We start from the raw sequence: 17,119 nt of genomic DNA on the forward strand, positions 1-17,119 counted from the left end.
GGGGAACCTGGAAGGTAGATCATCTGCCCTCAGAGTCTGCATCTCTAGAGAAGGTTGTGTGGGTGCCAGAACACTAGTGCATGTTGGCTTCTTCTTGCTATATTTGACAAGATATTAAGAGAAGGAGCTGAGCTTAAGACAGACCTGGGTGATTTGCACACAAAATTTGGAGAATGCTAATGACTTTTGTACTCTCAAGAAAGGAGACAAGTCTGAAAAAGAATTAAAGACAAATTGAAGTGAGCAACTGAGACCCATTAAGACTTCTCAGTGTAACAAAAGGACTCAGTCTTACAACACAGCTCAGATTAAGAGGGCTGTCTTCCCTCCTGTAGCTGCCATTGAATTTAGAGACAATCGCAAGACAAAGAAATAAGGAGCTCAGCTTTTTCTGACTTATTTCTTTTAGCCCAATAATCTCAAAATCTAGCCAGGTTGTCGTGAATGGCAGTATTTCATCTTTTCTTGAAACCTATATAATTTTGTTAACTGATGTCATCCAATAAATTTAATAAAATAAAAAAGAAGGCAAGAATAAGAACTTTATCTAAGAGAGAACCTTGGTTTGGGATGCTGGCACGTGGAAATGACTGGAAACAGATCGAGCAGAAGCCTTTTAAATTTTAAGCAGATTATTTTGTCGAACAACAAAGATTAATATGATCCTGTCCTGAAAAAGCCTGTGAGTTTACAACAGTGCCACAACCTACAAATGTGCAGCAGGGAGTAGGTTGTAAAAGCTGTAGCTCCCAAAGAGAACTTATTCTCAATGCCCACTTCGTAGGTTGCTCTGGTATGTAATGGACCAAAGAAGTACTTCCCAACAAAGAGAGCCAAACACCATAGATGGAGCCAGAGTCCACAGACAATGAATAGAGAGATTCCATAGTACCTGCCCATCATGCTATGAACCAGGGAAACGTCAATGTGTTTTCTTCTATTTTCTGAAAGAGAGATTTTATTGCAATATGCAGTTATCCTGCCTGTGTGTGGTGTACGTCTGTATGTGTGTGTACACACTTCCTTTACTTCTGCCTACTCAGTGTCACTTCTCTTATGGTTAGGAAAATAATTAAGTGGCATGACTTCAAAGCAGCAGATATCAATAAGACAAGGGCAGAAGAGGAGAGCAGCTCTGTCTGTGAACACAGGATGGAGATTCCCTTGGGAACTGTTAGAAATAGCCGTGTATGGTTGAAACCAAGTCGTTATGGAAGAGAAGACAAGAAAATAACAGAGATGGGTTAATTTTACATATGTACACTGCTGGAATATAGGAACATTGGATTAAAATGGTCTTCTCCTTATAGGTATGCTGCATCTAACCAAACTGTTGGATGGGGCACTGACAGGCATTCAATGGGCATTTTATTGACATTTAATCATCACAGTAAAATGATCCCTTTTCTCTGTCTACCTTTTCAGGAAAGCAACTGTCTGACCATAAGACATGTGACTCATGACTTTTTTGTGTGATATATATTTAGAGAGCATGAAACTACAGAAATTGTGACCTGTGCTGCTGGGTTTTGTAACAAATTTAAGAGGATATTTCATATTACATAAATAATTCAAAATTGGCCCTGTGTAATATTGTTTCAGAAGCATCATCAGCCATAATGATAATGCATTGAGAACACTCCATTCATTTGTTCCCCATTCTTTCATTTATGTTCATCCATATCCTTAGTCATTGTCATTCAGAGTATGAAAAAATATGCTAAAAAGAATCTATAGACTCATCTTTTTTGGTATCATTTATTGATTTAAATATTTTATGTGACAGTTTGGATTTATACAGTAAATAAATGCATGACTTAAACAGAGTTTTGTAATGAATTTTGTAAATATAACACACAACTATCATTCCCACTTTGTTTTATAAGAATCTCAGGTTATCACTCATTTTTCATATATAAATTTACCTTATTCTGCAGTCTGTAAATACAAAGACATTTCTCATAATGAAACATGCTATTTACATTGTGCATGATTTAGCATAATTATAAATAAACATAATCAAATAAGTAAAAAGTGGTGTAACATGAAAAGCAAAAAAGATACAGTGGATGTTTATAACCCTATAAGTGCTTGCATACTTTTACATGTACTAGTATTCTTAAAATTCTAGTGAAATGAGGCATATTTTATGATTTCAGTTAGAAAAAGTTTCTATAAATCTGTACTACTGGATAAAGGAAAATATTTAAAAATATAATATGAAACACTAAATGAAGCTTTTTTATTAATGGTACAGGTTTAAGAGTGCATTCATCTTTTTAAAAAAACAAAAAACAAAAAACAAAAAATAGCTTGAAATTTCAAAATATATGCAATTTAACCATGCCCTACAGATATATTAGTATATTTACCTGGTATTATTCAATGACATTGTAATTTAAATTTGTGATAACTAGGTGTTTTAAAATAAATGATTCACAAAGTAGAGTTTGATAGCAAAATAGCAGATATACAATATTATTTACATTGCAAGCCAAACCAAAAATTTAGACCCATGAAATTACAGCAAATGAATTGGAAAAAACATTAAAATAATTCATGTATCTGGTTTAGTAAAACCTACCCCATGCAGAGGAAGTGAATGAAAGCCTAACACATTATAACTGGGTTTTTTTAATTAAGAGAGTTGGGAAACCTATTTATTATTTATAGTGCTGGAACGTTTGATGGAAATGCATTGGCTGTTTATCTTATGCAATTAAATGAGCAGGCAAGCTTTTTTTTTTTAATCTAAAGTTCTATTTAGGATATGAGACCCTTTGGTTTTATAAAATGGCTACTCACAGTTGAAGAGTCAGAATTCAGGTAGGTTGATTTTGAAATGAAGAATGATATGTATTATTTCTGGAATGCACTTAATTGGTACAATTTAAAAGCATAATGAGAAATGAGAGTTTTGTCACTTGATTATCAATGTTGTAATGTAGTTACAGGCAGCTGTTATAAAACTTAAGACTCTTCCAAGGCAAAACTCTCAGGAAGATTTTTTTTTTTAAATAAGGAAAACACTGTTCATCCAACTCTAAGAAAAATCAGAAAGTCTTTCTCCCCATGGACCATTTATCTACTCGAACCTAACCTGACTTCTCTAGTATGCATAACCTGCCATGATAATGTGAATCAATTTCCACAGAGTCAGAGTAATTTTTGTTCATCTCTAGAGTCTTAAAGAAGACAATGATGAGTAGCTTGTAAATTTTGCCAATCTGGGCCTTACATATCAATTCAGCAGGAGGCAACAAAATAGAAGGAAGAAATGGGACTGTGGATCACAGGTGTTTAAATTTCATCTTAATGTTTTCTATTTTCCTCAACCATATTTCTTCTCTTTTTATTTTCATTATTAAAAATGTTTCCCTCAAGAAATAGAAATGGTAAGGTTATTGAAGGTCAGTTTTCTTCATTTGAACAAGTATTAAGATTGTCTATCATTTCAAGACAAAGATTTTACCACAGAAAACCACAAGAAGGGAGTAATTGGTATTTTCATGGCTATCAATTTAAATGGTAGCTGCCTGATTTTTTCCTCACAATTTCAAAATAAATTAATCAATGCGAAGTACATAAAAGTTGATTAACAAAGAATTTCTTCCATTTTAAAGTTTTAAATTTTTCTGGATTTTTCATATTCCTTTCTTTGTGTGACTACCTGATTTTTTAGAATAGAAGAACTCTGAGGTGTATAAGAGAAGTCCAAATGAGAATAAGAACAAAAAATTCAAAGGTATTTTACTTAGTGAAGCATATCTTTCCAGAGAGAAAAAAAAAACTGTATAATTTCTATATGATTTTCTGTTAATGAACACAAACTTGTGTCATGGAGACAACTTCTTAAGTAGTTATAATCTAATAAGAATACACTAACATAAAAAAAAACATGAACAGAATAAAATGTTCAGGTTTGGAGATTAAAGATTCTTTGAATCTTGTTCAAGACTTGTTCAAATTATTATAGTGTCAAGGATGCCTGAAACGGAAGGGCGTACTCTTCTGTCTTCCTAATTTTTATTCTTTTAAATAAAATATATCACTTCTTTTTCCTTACGAATCAAAGACTCCACTAGAAATTATTGAAATTTTCCTGAAAAAAAAAGGCTTTGGTTTGATATTTGTAAATGATTGATCCCTTGATATATCATAAAACAATCCAACCTGTGCCTTTCTACATTTAAGAACATGATAATTTGTTAATTCTGGTGAATAAGTCAAAACTGTGGTTATAAATAGCTATCTAAATATGCGCTAAAATCTCAAAGGCATTGGGATAAGAAATATGAAATGCATTGTATATTGCTTTTTCAGTACAGTAGACTTATAGAATTGATGGCAAATGTTTTCAAACCTCAGAAAAGAACCCAAAACACCATGTTATGTCAAACAGAGTTATAGAGGAGAGTACAAGAAATAAGACATTTATCAGTTCTTTCTAGATAAAGAGCCAGTAGACTCAAGTGGCATTTGGTGTTCATCTTCTTGGGAAGTATTTTTTAGAAAACAATATCCTTACAAATAGAAGAAGCTTCTTTTCCATTTCAAACTTTAGCAGTGTGATACCCAAGTAAAATTTTAGTGTTTGAAAATAAGAGTATTTTTCTAAATTAATGTGTTTGTAGGGACAAAAAAATGGGAGGTTGTCCAAAAAGTTTGGCCCTGATGCTTCCTGTGAGTGTTTAAATTCAGTGAAAAAGAACAACATATGTATATTTTTTAGACTCATGTTTCTCTTAATTGATGAAGCTAAGGTCTTGATTTTCTCAGTAATTTCTATTCCCAAATAATCTATATCTAAATGTTCATCTTTTTTTCCTTACTTCATGAATCCACAGTGTTCAATCATGTGAAAGTGAAACAGGGAGGCCCCAGCCAAAATACTAAAATACTATTTTCACATCCTTCATAAGAGCAAGAGCGAGAGTGAGAGCAAAGGAAGGTGGTGGGCAGAGGGAGAAGGAAGGAGGGAAAGAAAGACGGAATAAAAAAAAGAGAGAAGCTGAGGATACTGACAATGATTAAAGGCCTAATTAGTTTACTGCATGTAATATCTATACCTAGAGCCCACTAATTTTACATTCACCAAAAGTCTTATTCAGAAATAATATCAAACTTTTTTGATATTCAAGTTATAGCCACACTTGATATTTGGACTCTTGTATGGTTCTCATTGTCATAAAGATTGTACTAATGTTTAATTAGATAATACAGCAAATATTCATTGAAGACATAGCACCGAATTTTCCTGAAGGAAAACAAATTCTATACTGTTGGATATATATAAAGCAAATTTTATTATATTCTGTTAAATATGAATACTGTGTTTAAATATACAGTTGACCTTCAAACAATGTGGGGGTTAGGGACATCAGGCAGTTGGAAATCCATGTATAACTTCTGACTCCCTGAAAATCAGTTGTCCCTGGGTATCTGAGAGGGATCGGTTCTAGGACCCCCGCAGATAACAAAATCTGCAGAGGCTCAAGTCCCTTATACAAAATGGGGTAGAGCAATTCATAGTTGGCCCCCCACATCCACAGATTCCTAACCGCAGATCAAAAATACTGTTTTCAATCTGCGGTTGGTTGAATCTGCAGATGTGAAATTCAAGCGTAAAAAGTGTCAACTGTATGTTTATTGGAAAAAAATCCGTGTATAAGTGGACAGTTCAAACCCATGTTATTCAAGGGTCATCTGTAATCAGTGGGCATTACCATCTATTTTCAGGTTTCTTCTAGGTTAGCAAGATTGGGCTCTAGGTAATTTTAATATAAGCAAAGTCTGAATTTTCTCCTATTTTCCCTATTGGTGTACCTTCTTTCTCTTTGTTGCAGTACAGCTGAAACAGATTAAGATTTCATATATGCTCATAAAATGGGATACCTCCTATAGTCGAATTTTAGTAGGAGAATTCTTTTAGACCAAAAAAAAAAAAAAAAAAAGTGTTTTTAAGGATCAAAAGAAAAAGCAATGAGTACTTATTATTCCAGGTCATAGAGTTATATAACAAATGAAAAGGAAGGATTTTATAAGGGCCTGGTAATACACTTGAAATGAATTAAAAAGATAGAAATAATCATTTTGGCTGCCATCTACTCATAATTATCATTTTACAACAAGAGCAAAAATTAAAGAAATTGTTTGAAAAACACCCTGAATTACTATAGTTAATTGTATAGTCATCTAGTTTACCTAGACCATCTTGGCTAGAATGAGATATATCATAAGAATTAATTTCTAGTCAAATAATATAAAAGCAATGTATCTGAGGCTCCAAGTCAAGGTTAAGTTTTGATTTCAATATGGCAATTTATACCAATAAAATTTAAAGCGGGGTTTCAAGTCGTTGAAAAACTGTCTGGTCACGCCAGTATTTTGTTTCACTTTAACTGTGACGCTTTGAATTAAAAAAGCTAAATAAAGGAGGGGAAGCTTTTAAATGATTGTACACAAAATTATTGATACAGATCACCTCAGTCTCGAGATAAAGCCATACTCTCTTGCTAGCCTTGAAAGTTAGTGATATTGACCATAAAGAAATGTTTCTTGGGAGGCAATAATAGAACTGTTCTAGGAGGTTTCATTGGGTATGGAAATGCATAATAACTTGTTAGAGGTGATGTAAAGGTATACTTGTTGTTCAAATGATTTGAACTTAAATTAGCTTTGCCTTAGATTTTATTGAGAAGTTTGAGATGCTCTGTTCTATATCCTAATGTGAAAAATTCTCAATACAGTGTTATTTGACTGAATTATCCTTAAGCTTTATATCATTATAAATAGTTTATTATTTTAAGTAAAAAGAACGTTACCAAATATACAGACCATGGCTCAATACCACAATTTATAAGTTTGTCTTACTTATGACATCTTCTACAAATTTATTTCTTGCCATAAACAAAAAAACATGAAGGAAAAATAATTTAAATGTAATTTATACTTATGTGTTATTTCCAGGGGATAAAACCTTAAGGGGTCCATCAACAAAATTATTTTTCTTTCTGTGTTGAACTTGATACATTCAGAAAAATTTCTAGTATTCTGACTTTTGCATTTAAGTAACTTGACTCTAAGGAGAAAGCAAATCTTCTAAATTTTTTTAACTGATAATTCTGATTAAAAATTGTTCAGGTTTGTTTCCTCCTTTTAAAATTTCTGTTCTAATCTAACTCTGCTTGACTAATTACATGACGGAAAAATCTTTGATGGATTGTAAGAGGCTGCCTAACCACTTTTAATTTTGGAAGACAGAGTGCAACTTCATCTCTCCCACAGAATACCATCAGGTGCTCCGGGGTGACTCTCTCCCAGGCTCCGACTCCCTGGAGCATCCCCGAATGAGATGGATAGGCCTATGGCGTCATAAAGGCTTTTATCTACTCTAAAGTTGAGCACTTGTCTCGCTAGCAGCCAAATCCCAATTTGAGAACAATGTGAAAAAGAATATGGAATATAGTAAAGCCCCAGAAATAATTTTATAGATTTTAGAACATAGAATAAATATTTCTCATTCTTTGTGATTAAATTTTCTTGCTGGGGAAAGATATAGTTTTTAAAATGTCAGAATTTTAAAAAAGGATGTATAAAATCGAATTGTATTTTTCTCACTGAAATTTAGCTCTTCCAGGCATGTTTTAAAAGGAAAAAAATGTTTTGTTTTACTATCACTTGCACACTGATAGTCTGTTCTTTTGTGCTAATTTTAGTGGCTTTTCTGTGACATATGGCAGAGCTAGTATTTGGCCTTCTTTGTCCCTTCGGTCCAGATGTTCTGACACTTTCATTTACCTTCATCAGTGTAACCAAGACTAGTTCTATCTGCCACCTCCAGAGAGTTTCTATATATAGCTCTGTGAGTTTCTAATCCCAGTTTCACTGATAACGTACAGCTGGCTGAGAGGTTGACATTACCTCCTAAGAACACTAAAAATGGCTTGTGAAGGATTTTTCTCCTTTCTTTTTAAAATAAGAATGACCAGCAGCCAAATAGCTCATTTGGCTTTCATTAAACCACACATTATTAGGAAAACTGCCTTTCCTTTATGAGTATTTATACCTTTGTGAAGAAAAAAATGAAATCTTTTTGCTTACTCTCATCTAAAGCTCCTGCTCATCCCACCCCCTCAATCGGAGGTGGGATGTGTAACTGCTGGGCAGAGAAAAGGGAAGAACTGTCTTTAAAAAGTGAGGTGATGTGAGAAGACATTTTGCACAGTTCTGATTTTACCACAATTAACACACCACTGTCCTACTTGTATTTAATTGCTTTTAATACACCACAATAAAATACATTTAGTAGGATCCCTTCTTGATCTCCAAATAGTGAAAAGGCTACAGAGGAAGATTAAATATAAACTGAATCCCTTATTTTTAAAATATATATCAAAAGAATCAGAAACAAGCTATTACTTAGGCTTGCCATTTAATTCTTTTGTCACTTCTGCTTTCAAATAATAAGCAACAGTACTTAAGTCTAACATTAAGAATGATCTGATCAGCAACTAGATGAATTAACTGAGAGGAAAAATTCACTGTAATTTAATAGATTCAAATTAACTATTTTCATCATTTATAACAATCAAAAAGAATGCTTATTAAGAGTAAGGCATCCAATGATACATAAAAAGATAACTGTCAAAATTTTCTCAGTGAATCAGCAATCCTGTTTGCTTTTTATAGGAGAATTTTCTAGATTGTTGGCAGGAGGATGCTAACTTAAGTTTTGCTGTGGATAACAGAACTTAAAATACTAGCAAACCCACCACCGTTCCAATTGAGTTCAGATCCATGATTAGAAGAAAGATTACCCAGCTAGGCAATGATAGGAGCTATAAACTTATTTAGAGGCTTAGCAATGGATCCTAAGCTTATATGACTGCTGTATAATAATCCGATGCTTAGAAGATCCTCAGTATAACATAATTGCTTTTAGCTGTAATCCTAATATGTTATTCTAAATGATGGAGGGGTAATTTATTAAAAGTGAATATTACTGACTGTGCCACATTTGATTAAAATTATATTTTAAGAAGTAAAAGTAAAAATATAAATTATTCATTTTGAAATTTGCAAGCTTTAGTACTATCATCAAAACAGCTGAGAAGTACAGGCTATTTTCAATATGACTAGATAATCATTTTCAGATGTTTATTAATTATGCTATAAATGACTTTCAACCATATTGTGAAGCCAAAGTGCTATCATACTTACTAAACGTTTGCCATCATAGGAAATGGTGGTAATAAGCTCTTTTTATCTTTAATCTTTCATCTGCTAAGACCTTAACAGACCAACAGTTAAATTAATTAACTTGTCCCAAGACCAATCTATATTTTTGCAAAGCCTACATTCTCAATCAACTCATCCAACTTATGTTCTACTTTACTAATGCATCCATCCTCGACTGTTCCTTATTATATACTACAAAAATCTGAAAATCTGAGCATTATACACACACACATCTCTTGAGAGGAATAGAAAATCATATTGTGATAGATATTTTTAAAATTACAACAGAAATAGTCTGATAGGAGTGTATTACTTATAGCATATATACAAATGAATGTCTTTTGAGATAGACTAAGCATGTCATTTGCTCAGATAATTTTTATCTGAATCATACTTGCTGCTCATTTTGCTATAGTAGAATGGTGACTACCTTTTAAAAGTCCACATCAGCTATGTTATTGCTTATATAGAACATGTTTCTGTTTCCCTAAAAGTTCTATGAAGTGCACAGAAGTGCAAGTTTCATATGGTATCATCACCAAGGCTTAAATTATTGCTTGAAAGGTTGTTTATAAGGTATTGCTAGGGAATCATTTTTAGCTGAATGTACAGTTCAACATGAAAAGTACAGAGTGAGACTAAGTATTAAGTTGGTGATTTTTCATAACTTAACCATCAAAGGATTCAGAAATAAGGCTGTCACTTCGACATTTGCGTCTTTGTCCAAAAGTGTATAGTTTATATATCTGTGGTGAAGATCAGCAAATATTGTAACATACTGCACAGCTCTGGCAGTAATTAAGAAAATGGTGCCATGTCTAGCATTCCTAATAGCCCTATAGTGAGCAATATTCATCCCTCATGCTTATCAGTGTTGATTTCTGTCTCTAATAAGTTTGAAGACTCATACTCAAGAAGCAGACCATAAATTTGAAATCAATGCTAAATTAAAACTTGTGAAACAATGCTATGAAGCTGAGAGCATTTAGCCTTCAAAATAACTACGAATGAAATAACATATTTCTATCTCTGTCAACTTGTATTTACTCCTAGTAATTGGGGTTATTTGAATACCCTTCAATGATTCCCAAGTCTGGCTATATATTACCATTACCTAAGGGGATTTTCTAAGTACAGATTCCTAGGCCGCACCTGTGACCTACTGAATCGAAATCTCTGAAGGTAAAGCCCAGTAATTTGTATTCCTAAAAGATTCCTAGGTAATTCTTATGAAGCCAGCTGGATACTGCCAAGCTAAGTTGATCCAATGAACAGCATCATTTCTTAATGAGGATGGGATGGCAACAAGAGACTAGACTGAAGCCGTGTGGTCTGCTCACAATACATTAGAGATAAAAACAAACTTTACTTCTCTACACCCAAAGTCCTTCCAAAATGTCACTTCTTTAATCTGAAAATAGCTACATTCGACACATACACACACACAATATTCATTACTCTATAAGACTAAAACTATTTTATAATATGAGATCAGCTGTGATTTTTTCTGTTATAAATACATTGATGACATTTTTTAATGAAAGGAAGGAAAGAAAAAACAAAGGAAAGAAGGAAACAGAAAAGTGGCAGGACAATAATACTTAGGTTTCAATTGTTTGAATCAAGTGTGAGGAAGGAATTTTGCACACTATCTCAGTATATTCTGACAAGATTTATGTTAATCTGTATATAATATCAGTGTCTGTTCTTCAGTCACCCCCATGAGGATGCTGAAATTGAGTCCATAGCTGGGGTCAATTTATCCATTTAACAATAAAATTTGTTCAATCATTTTAACACAATTTATGCGTATGTTAAATCAGCTGGTTGTGAATTAAGTATATTCATATCAGAGCTACCCACAAAGGATCATCATTCAGAATAAAATATGTTAAACTTTAAAAAGTCTCTCACAAATCATATTTTTCAGGCTGTATCTAATAAGATATGTTTATAGAACCTCTGAAGTGACAATTTTTGTGAATATCTGTAATCTCATATAAGAAATAACCAGGTTACAATATAGGGCTTGGTTCTTGAACTTCGAGTTTATAGGTGTTATTGGCTGAAAGGCATCTGGTGCCAACAAAGCCTATTTAGAGTCAAATATATTTCGTTCTAAAGGAACATTCAGTGAAGTTATAACCATGTGCTTGGAATCAGACTGTTTTTTGAAGAAAAAGCAGAGGGAGGAGCTGTAGATGTAAGTAGTACCCAGCACAACTGGAAATGGTTAGTTCACTTCAAAAACACATTGTTACTTGGGTCTGAAGTTGTGTAGATCTTCCTATGAGCTTGAAATGGGCATCAGAAACTCATCTTGTGGCCATGTTAGGTTCAGAGGTTCAGAAAGGATGGTGTTTGATAGGGCCAGACCTGAGGGGCTGGGATGGTTTCCAGTGACAGCATGGAGTAAGAGAGGGTCTAGGCATGGGCTACATAGTGCTCAAAATGCATGACAAGATAGAAACCTATGCATAGAAACTTTACTTTCTGATCCACAACCCACCCTCGGCATCCAGGAACCCAAGGAGCCTTTGAGAAATATATTTAGTGATGGTCCTAATTTTGAGCTCCCTCTCTATACTTCACAGCCTCATATACACTATTTCAATTGGTAGCAATATAATCCTGTACAAAACACTAAGCCTCTTAGTTTTCCAAATTCTCTGTGGCTTTGCCTTTTGTATGTATCAATTTAATTTTGCTTTATTGCTGGAACCCTTTGTGAGTGCTTTTAAGTTGTTGTCCTGTTTTGCTCTGTTTTTCTTGGAGAGGCACACACTTCTGCATTTTCACAATAAAACACTATATACTTGATACCATTGTCACTGGACAAGAGGAACAATTGTGAGACCGTGAGAATTCATGTTTGAAGTGCTAAATCCCCAAACTCACTCTCAAATCTAAGTAGGTCATAGTTCACATATAATCAGATATTAAAATGGAAACCCCAAATAATTTAAAATATAAGAGATAAATATTGAGGCAGATTTTAAATAGTTGGGTCCTTCACACCACACTACACAGTCAATAGACCCAACTATATGTGTTCTCCAGGCATTGAGTATTTTTCTTTTTATTATGGCTAATGTTACCTATTTATTAAGGTTCATAAAGCAACATGGCACAGATGTTTTCAGTACATACGGGGGTTTCTGACTTTGTTAAATGCCTGATTTATTTGCAAATGATGACAATTTCTCTATCAAAATGACACTGATGCCAATGAAAAGCTTGGATACTGATGGCTAGTCATAAAGTAACTTCTTCAAATTCATTGTTTGAAAGAAAACTAAAACAGAGGAGCTGTAGGTGCCAAATTATATTTAAAATATCCCTTTTAGAGGGGGTTCAAGCCATTTTCCCAGTTTAATACCACTTGATTTCTAATGAGACATCCACTTAAATTCCTTTTAATCCACCACACTAAAATGCATGATGTGTGTAATAGTTTGTAGGTGAGAATTCTATATAGATGTTAGTCAGATAAAGTACCAACTACTACTCATTGATATAGTCACAATTTCTAATGGAAGATATGTGGACTGTATAATATAGGACAAAAATATAATGCTTTTCCACAGCTTCTAAATTCTATGACTGCAGCTAGAATGAATAGCCATTTTAAACAGTATCTTGCAAACATATATAGCAACAGTATAACTATAATAAACTGTACTAGGTTGGCAAAATGGTAACAGATTAGACCATTGCCTCAGTCTATAGCTTCAACGATATATTTAGATTATATTATGTAAAAAATGTACTTTTTATTTGGTCTGTGATATATAATACAGATCTCTGGCATAGTCTTCATTGTGACCTTTGTGACAATGTAAACAGCCACTTCTTCACTAAGTAAAATTATTTAAACTAAAAAAGAGTTTGTTATTCTTCTGACAAACTGAATGTATATACAGTTCTTGTCTTGGGCTGTATTACTATCACCAGATCATAAATGGTGATTTTCAATGATTATTTTAAAATATGCTCCCCATAGATGATCTTAAGTATAGAGAGAATAGCCATATGTTTAGAGTAGTTGCTTAGACAAATCTTTACAAGAAGCAAAGACGGATTGAATGACTCCTGAAGTCCTTTTCAGCCTTACAGTTACAGAACACGTTGTTTACCACCAAAACATTTATTGATTTACCATATCATAATAAGCTCTAAGTGACTGTGCAGTATAAGCATAAGTGACTTCAGTGAGCTTGATTCTCTCTCCATGCTCTTGTGCTATAAGAAGTCCATCAGTGTAGCTAAGGTGTTTCTTATTCCAGGCATGAGGACTGAGGTGCTCCTGGCCTGTTCTGTCCACACTGACTGTATACCTGGCCCCAGTTCCCTGTGAAGGGAATGCGTTAATCTTCCTATCCTCAGTCTACACAGCCACCTGTAAACACTGTGGCCTTTCACTTTATGTGGTTAAACAGAGACCTAGACTCAGGGAAGAGAGGAAAAGGCAAGGATTCAGAGAGCTAAGGGCCTAGATCTTGTCCCACAGGAAGCATTGCACTAAGCCCCAGGGCAAGGACAGAGTTCAACAATTATGACCTTGATCACCATTATAACAAATACTTTGCATATCTAAGTGTGTTTTCTAGCCACACATTTAGAGAACTTAAAAACACTAATTAATAAAGCCTTACAGACTACACTGGACACTAGTGAGTAAGCTCCTTGGCTGAGTTATGTCATTACCAAATTATAATGCAGCCAAATTCCCTGACCGGAAGAAGAAATATATTGCATTTGGTAGACATAAGCTGCCAATGAGTGTGCCTACTGGAGTAAGAAAATGGCCACCCCAAAGTTTTAAGAAAAGAAATACTTCAACTCATTAATCTCAATAGAAACTTAGGTTTTATATCTGATCCAAATAGAAGGACTCTGGGCACTGTGCTCCTAATTTCAAGGTGAGTCTGTAATAATATTTTCATGCGGGGTTAATTATTGGAAACTGGTCCTCATTTTAACAGAACATGCGATGAAAACCTATCTGTAACTATGGTGACTACTGGGTCTGAAGGTTAGACCTACTTCAGTGTTCTGAAAGTGATTCACTGACTGAAAAGCCACATCAATCAAACTGCAGAAGAACATTTTTTTTTTTTAATTTCAAAGCCATGACATGGATTTTTTCCTTGCTTTTTATTATGCAAGAAGAAACGACACCCTACACCTCTTTTGCAGTAATGCCGGTGTCTAGGAATTCGCTCCCAAGAGTGGCCTTAGGAGGCAGCCATTGGGAAGTGGGGGGAGGAGAGAGCATGAACATGTCATTTCATAGGATACTGTTTATTAGAATGCAGTTTAGTATGTTGCAAAAACTACCTATATTTGTAAGTGCTAGTTGCAAAAGGTCCAGTATAGAGAGCATTTTATTTTAACTGATATTTGTTAGAAGATGGCAAAAGACCTTTCTTTAATCTTGGTTACAGATATATCTGCTATTAGGAAATTCCATTTCCTCTGGATTCTATGCTACATTAATTAAATCTAAAAGATATATTTACTAAGCAGACATACAATGTTTTCTCAACATCTGAAATCCTTGGTTATATGTATTCTCAGTCCAAGCACTAATGTCTCTAGACAAGTAAAACTATATTCAATTAATAGGTTAGAGTTACATAATATACCAACTATACAGTAGCAGATTCCGAAGATCTAATAATGTTGTGTGAAATGTAATTATCTAGAAGAAGAGACATGTATAAAAATAGGTAATATCCCTAAAATATTTTGCTGAGTTACAGTTCTTCCTGCCAGGAAGTTTACCACACTGCCATGATATATGTATGAAATGTCTATTCAGAAAAACAAAATTAGAAAATATTCTTCACATACCAACTCACTAAATGTAGGAATATATAATCAAAACTGGCTCTCAAAAGTGATACAAATATATAGGGAAAGATATCTGTATGTGTGACAAACAAGGGAACGTGAAATCTATATATTGGTTAGCTTCGAAAGGGGACCCATACTTATAATTAACATATGTATGATCAAAAACACTCATATGGATGGACACGCCTCATTCCCCCCACACCCTCCAGTTTTTTTATTGACAGTCATCACCCACCTTTTTCTAGGATTATTGCCTGACATAACAGAAATTCCGCTGCTTGTTCTCAGCAAAGCAGTGAAAGAGAATCTCTCTCCACAGTTCTGCTGGGACCCATGTTCTGGGCTTGTGCTTTTGGAGGAGTCTCTGATCCATCGCAGGTCTCAGAGGCTTGTCTCCCGGAGGAACATGGTGCCAATGTTGTAGGAAACCTTTTTTATTCTTGATGAAGAAAGAGAAGGCTTTGGCGGCTTAGGACCAGTCCTTACCTCCAGGAAATAGCAGATCCCAGGGATTTCCTTTGGAAAGTTGTCTGGAAGCTCTTCACGGGACCGAGGAATGAACGTGAAACTTTCTTCCCGTTTTAATAATCTAAGAAGAAAATAGAGATAGTGTGAGTCAAATAAGCAGGAGAGATGTGAATAAATGGACAGAAATGTTAAAGATTCAGGAAGCCAATCAATGGTTGTGCTGATGTCAATACCTCTATTCCTTTGTATTGATGTGGCCATCATAGGATTCTAAATATTTGGAAATGTTATTTCTCAGGAAAGATCCCTTCATGCTACAATAATAATAAAAACACAAAGCTGTTCTCAGTACTACTTGAAAATATTTGTTCAAGCTTGATTTCTTTCTAAAGAGCATTAGTTGAAAATATTGTTCAAATTTGATTATTTCCCTAAACAAAAGGCTAAAGAAACTGCATAATATAAGTTTTTATTCAAACATGAAAGGTTTAACCTTTATGTTTTTTAAAACCTGCCCATATTCTAGAGCATTCCTTCAGTTTTCTAGATTCTCAATAAGTTTTAAATGTGTGCCCTTTGTCTCAGACACGTAAATCAAGTCTTTAGTTTTGTAGAACAACGTTCATGACTCCGATGTCTCTGATATTGATGACTGACTTCTGACAATACGCATTTTCTAAACTCAATAGCATTCTTGGTTCAATAGCTTAATTCATCCCTTCCAGTCACACTTAAAGACTCTTTTCCAGTACACTAACACTGGAGATTTACTCTTGTCCAGTTCCACGAAAAGTTCAGTTTGACACTCAGACCTAAAAATGTGACCCAGCAATTCTATCTATCTATCTATCTATCTATCTATCTATCTATCTATTTATTTATTTATTATGCCTACAGCACCCGATCTTCCAAGCTGGTCTCCCATCCAAGTGCTAAACAGGCCCGACTCTGCTTAGCTTCCAAGATCAGATATCTGGGCTTGTTCAGGGTGGCATGGCCATAGACCATGGACCGTGGCTCCACTGGGGTGTGAACTCAGGACCTTCTGCACGTAAAGCAGACATGCTAACCACTACACTATGGAAACAGCTTCCCCAGCAATTCAATTTAGTTCAATAACTCATAGGCAGTTTCTTATTGCCCAAGAAATGTCTCCTAGACACTCTTCAGAATATAATGATAAGTAGAACACAACCAAAGAAGCTCAAAGGTTTATTGACAGAGACAGAAAATGAAAGAAGTAGAAAATAATAACTAAGTAACAAAAACACAGTAATAGAAAAGTAATATGAAACAAAATGGGCTATATATCATAAGAAGGTAGATATAAATGGTGTTGAAGTCTAAAAGAGGAAAAATGTTTGCAGGGGAGGACACAAAGCCTTTATAGAAGAGATGGTGCTTAAAAATGGGAAGACTTTCACCAAGTGAATGCGAAGTACAACATAATCTAAGGTTTAGACACCAGAAAATTATGAACAGGTTCAGCACGTTTCCAACCATTTGATAACATCACAGAATAAGGTAAGAGTGAGAGTTAAGGCTGAAGTAG

At 34.3% G+C, this 17,119-nt stretch overlaps 1 protein-coding gene and 1 long non-coding RNA gene across 4 annotated transcripts in view; one reads left to right on the forward strand and one right to left on the reverse strand.

Moving 5' to 3' along the window:
- LOC120599655 (uncharacterized) overlaps positions 1 to 17,119 on the forward strand; it is a 461,597-nt gene that overhangs the window by 359,582 nt on the left and 84,896 nt on the right. The gene's annotated exons all lie outside the window — the stretch shown is intronic.
- The window catches only part of GUCY1A2 (guanylate cyclase 1 soluble subunit alpha 2), a 261,485-nt gene continuing 246,105 nt past the window's right edge, over positions 1,740 to 17,119 (reverse strand). For both annotated transcript variants that reach the window (XM_039858727.1, XM_039858726.1), the window contains one exon: positions 1,740 to 15,688. In XM_039858727.1, the coding sequence (XP_039714661.1) occupies positions 15,481 to 15,688 (208 nt within the window). In that variant the 3' untranslated portion in view covers positions 1,740 to 15,480. The remainder of the gene's footprint in view (positions 15,689 to 17,119) is intronic.

The sequence above is a fragment of the Pteropus medius genome, unplaced genomic scaffold (genome assembly GCF_902729225.1).
Source record: "Pteropus medius unplaced genomic scaffold, Ma_sr-lr_union100, whole genome shotgun sequence".
NCBI classification, from domain to species: Eukaryota; Metazoa; Chordata; class Mammalia; order Chiroptera; family Pteropodidae; genus Pteropus; species Pteropus medius.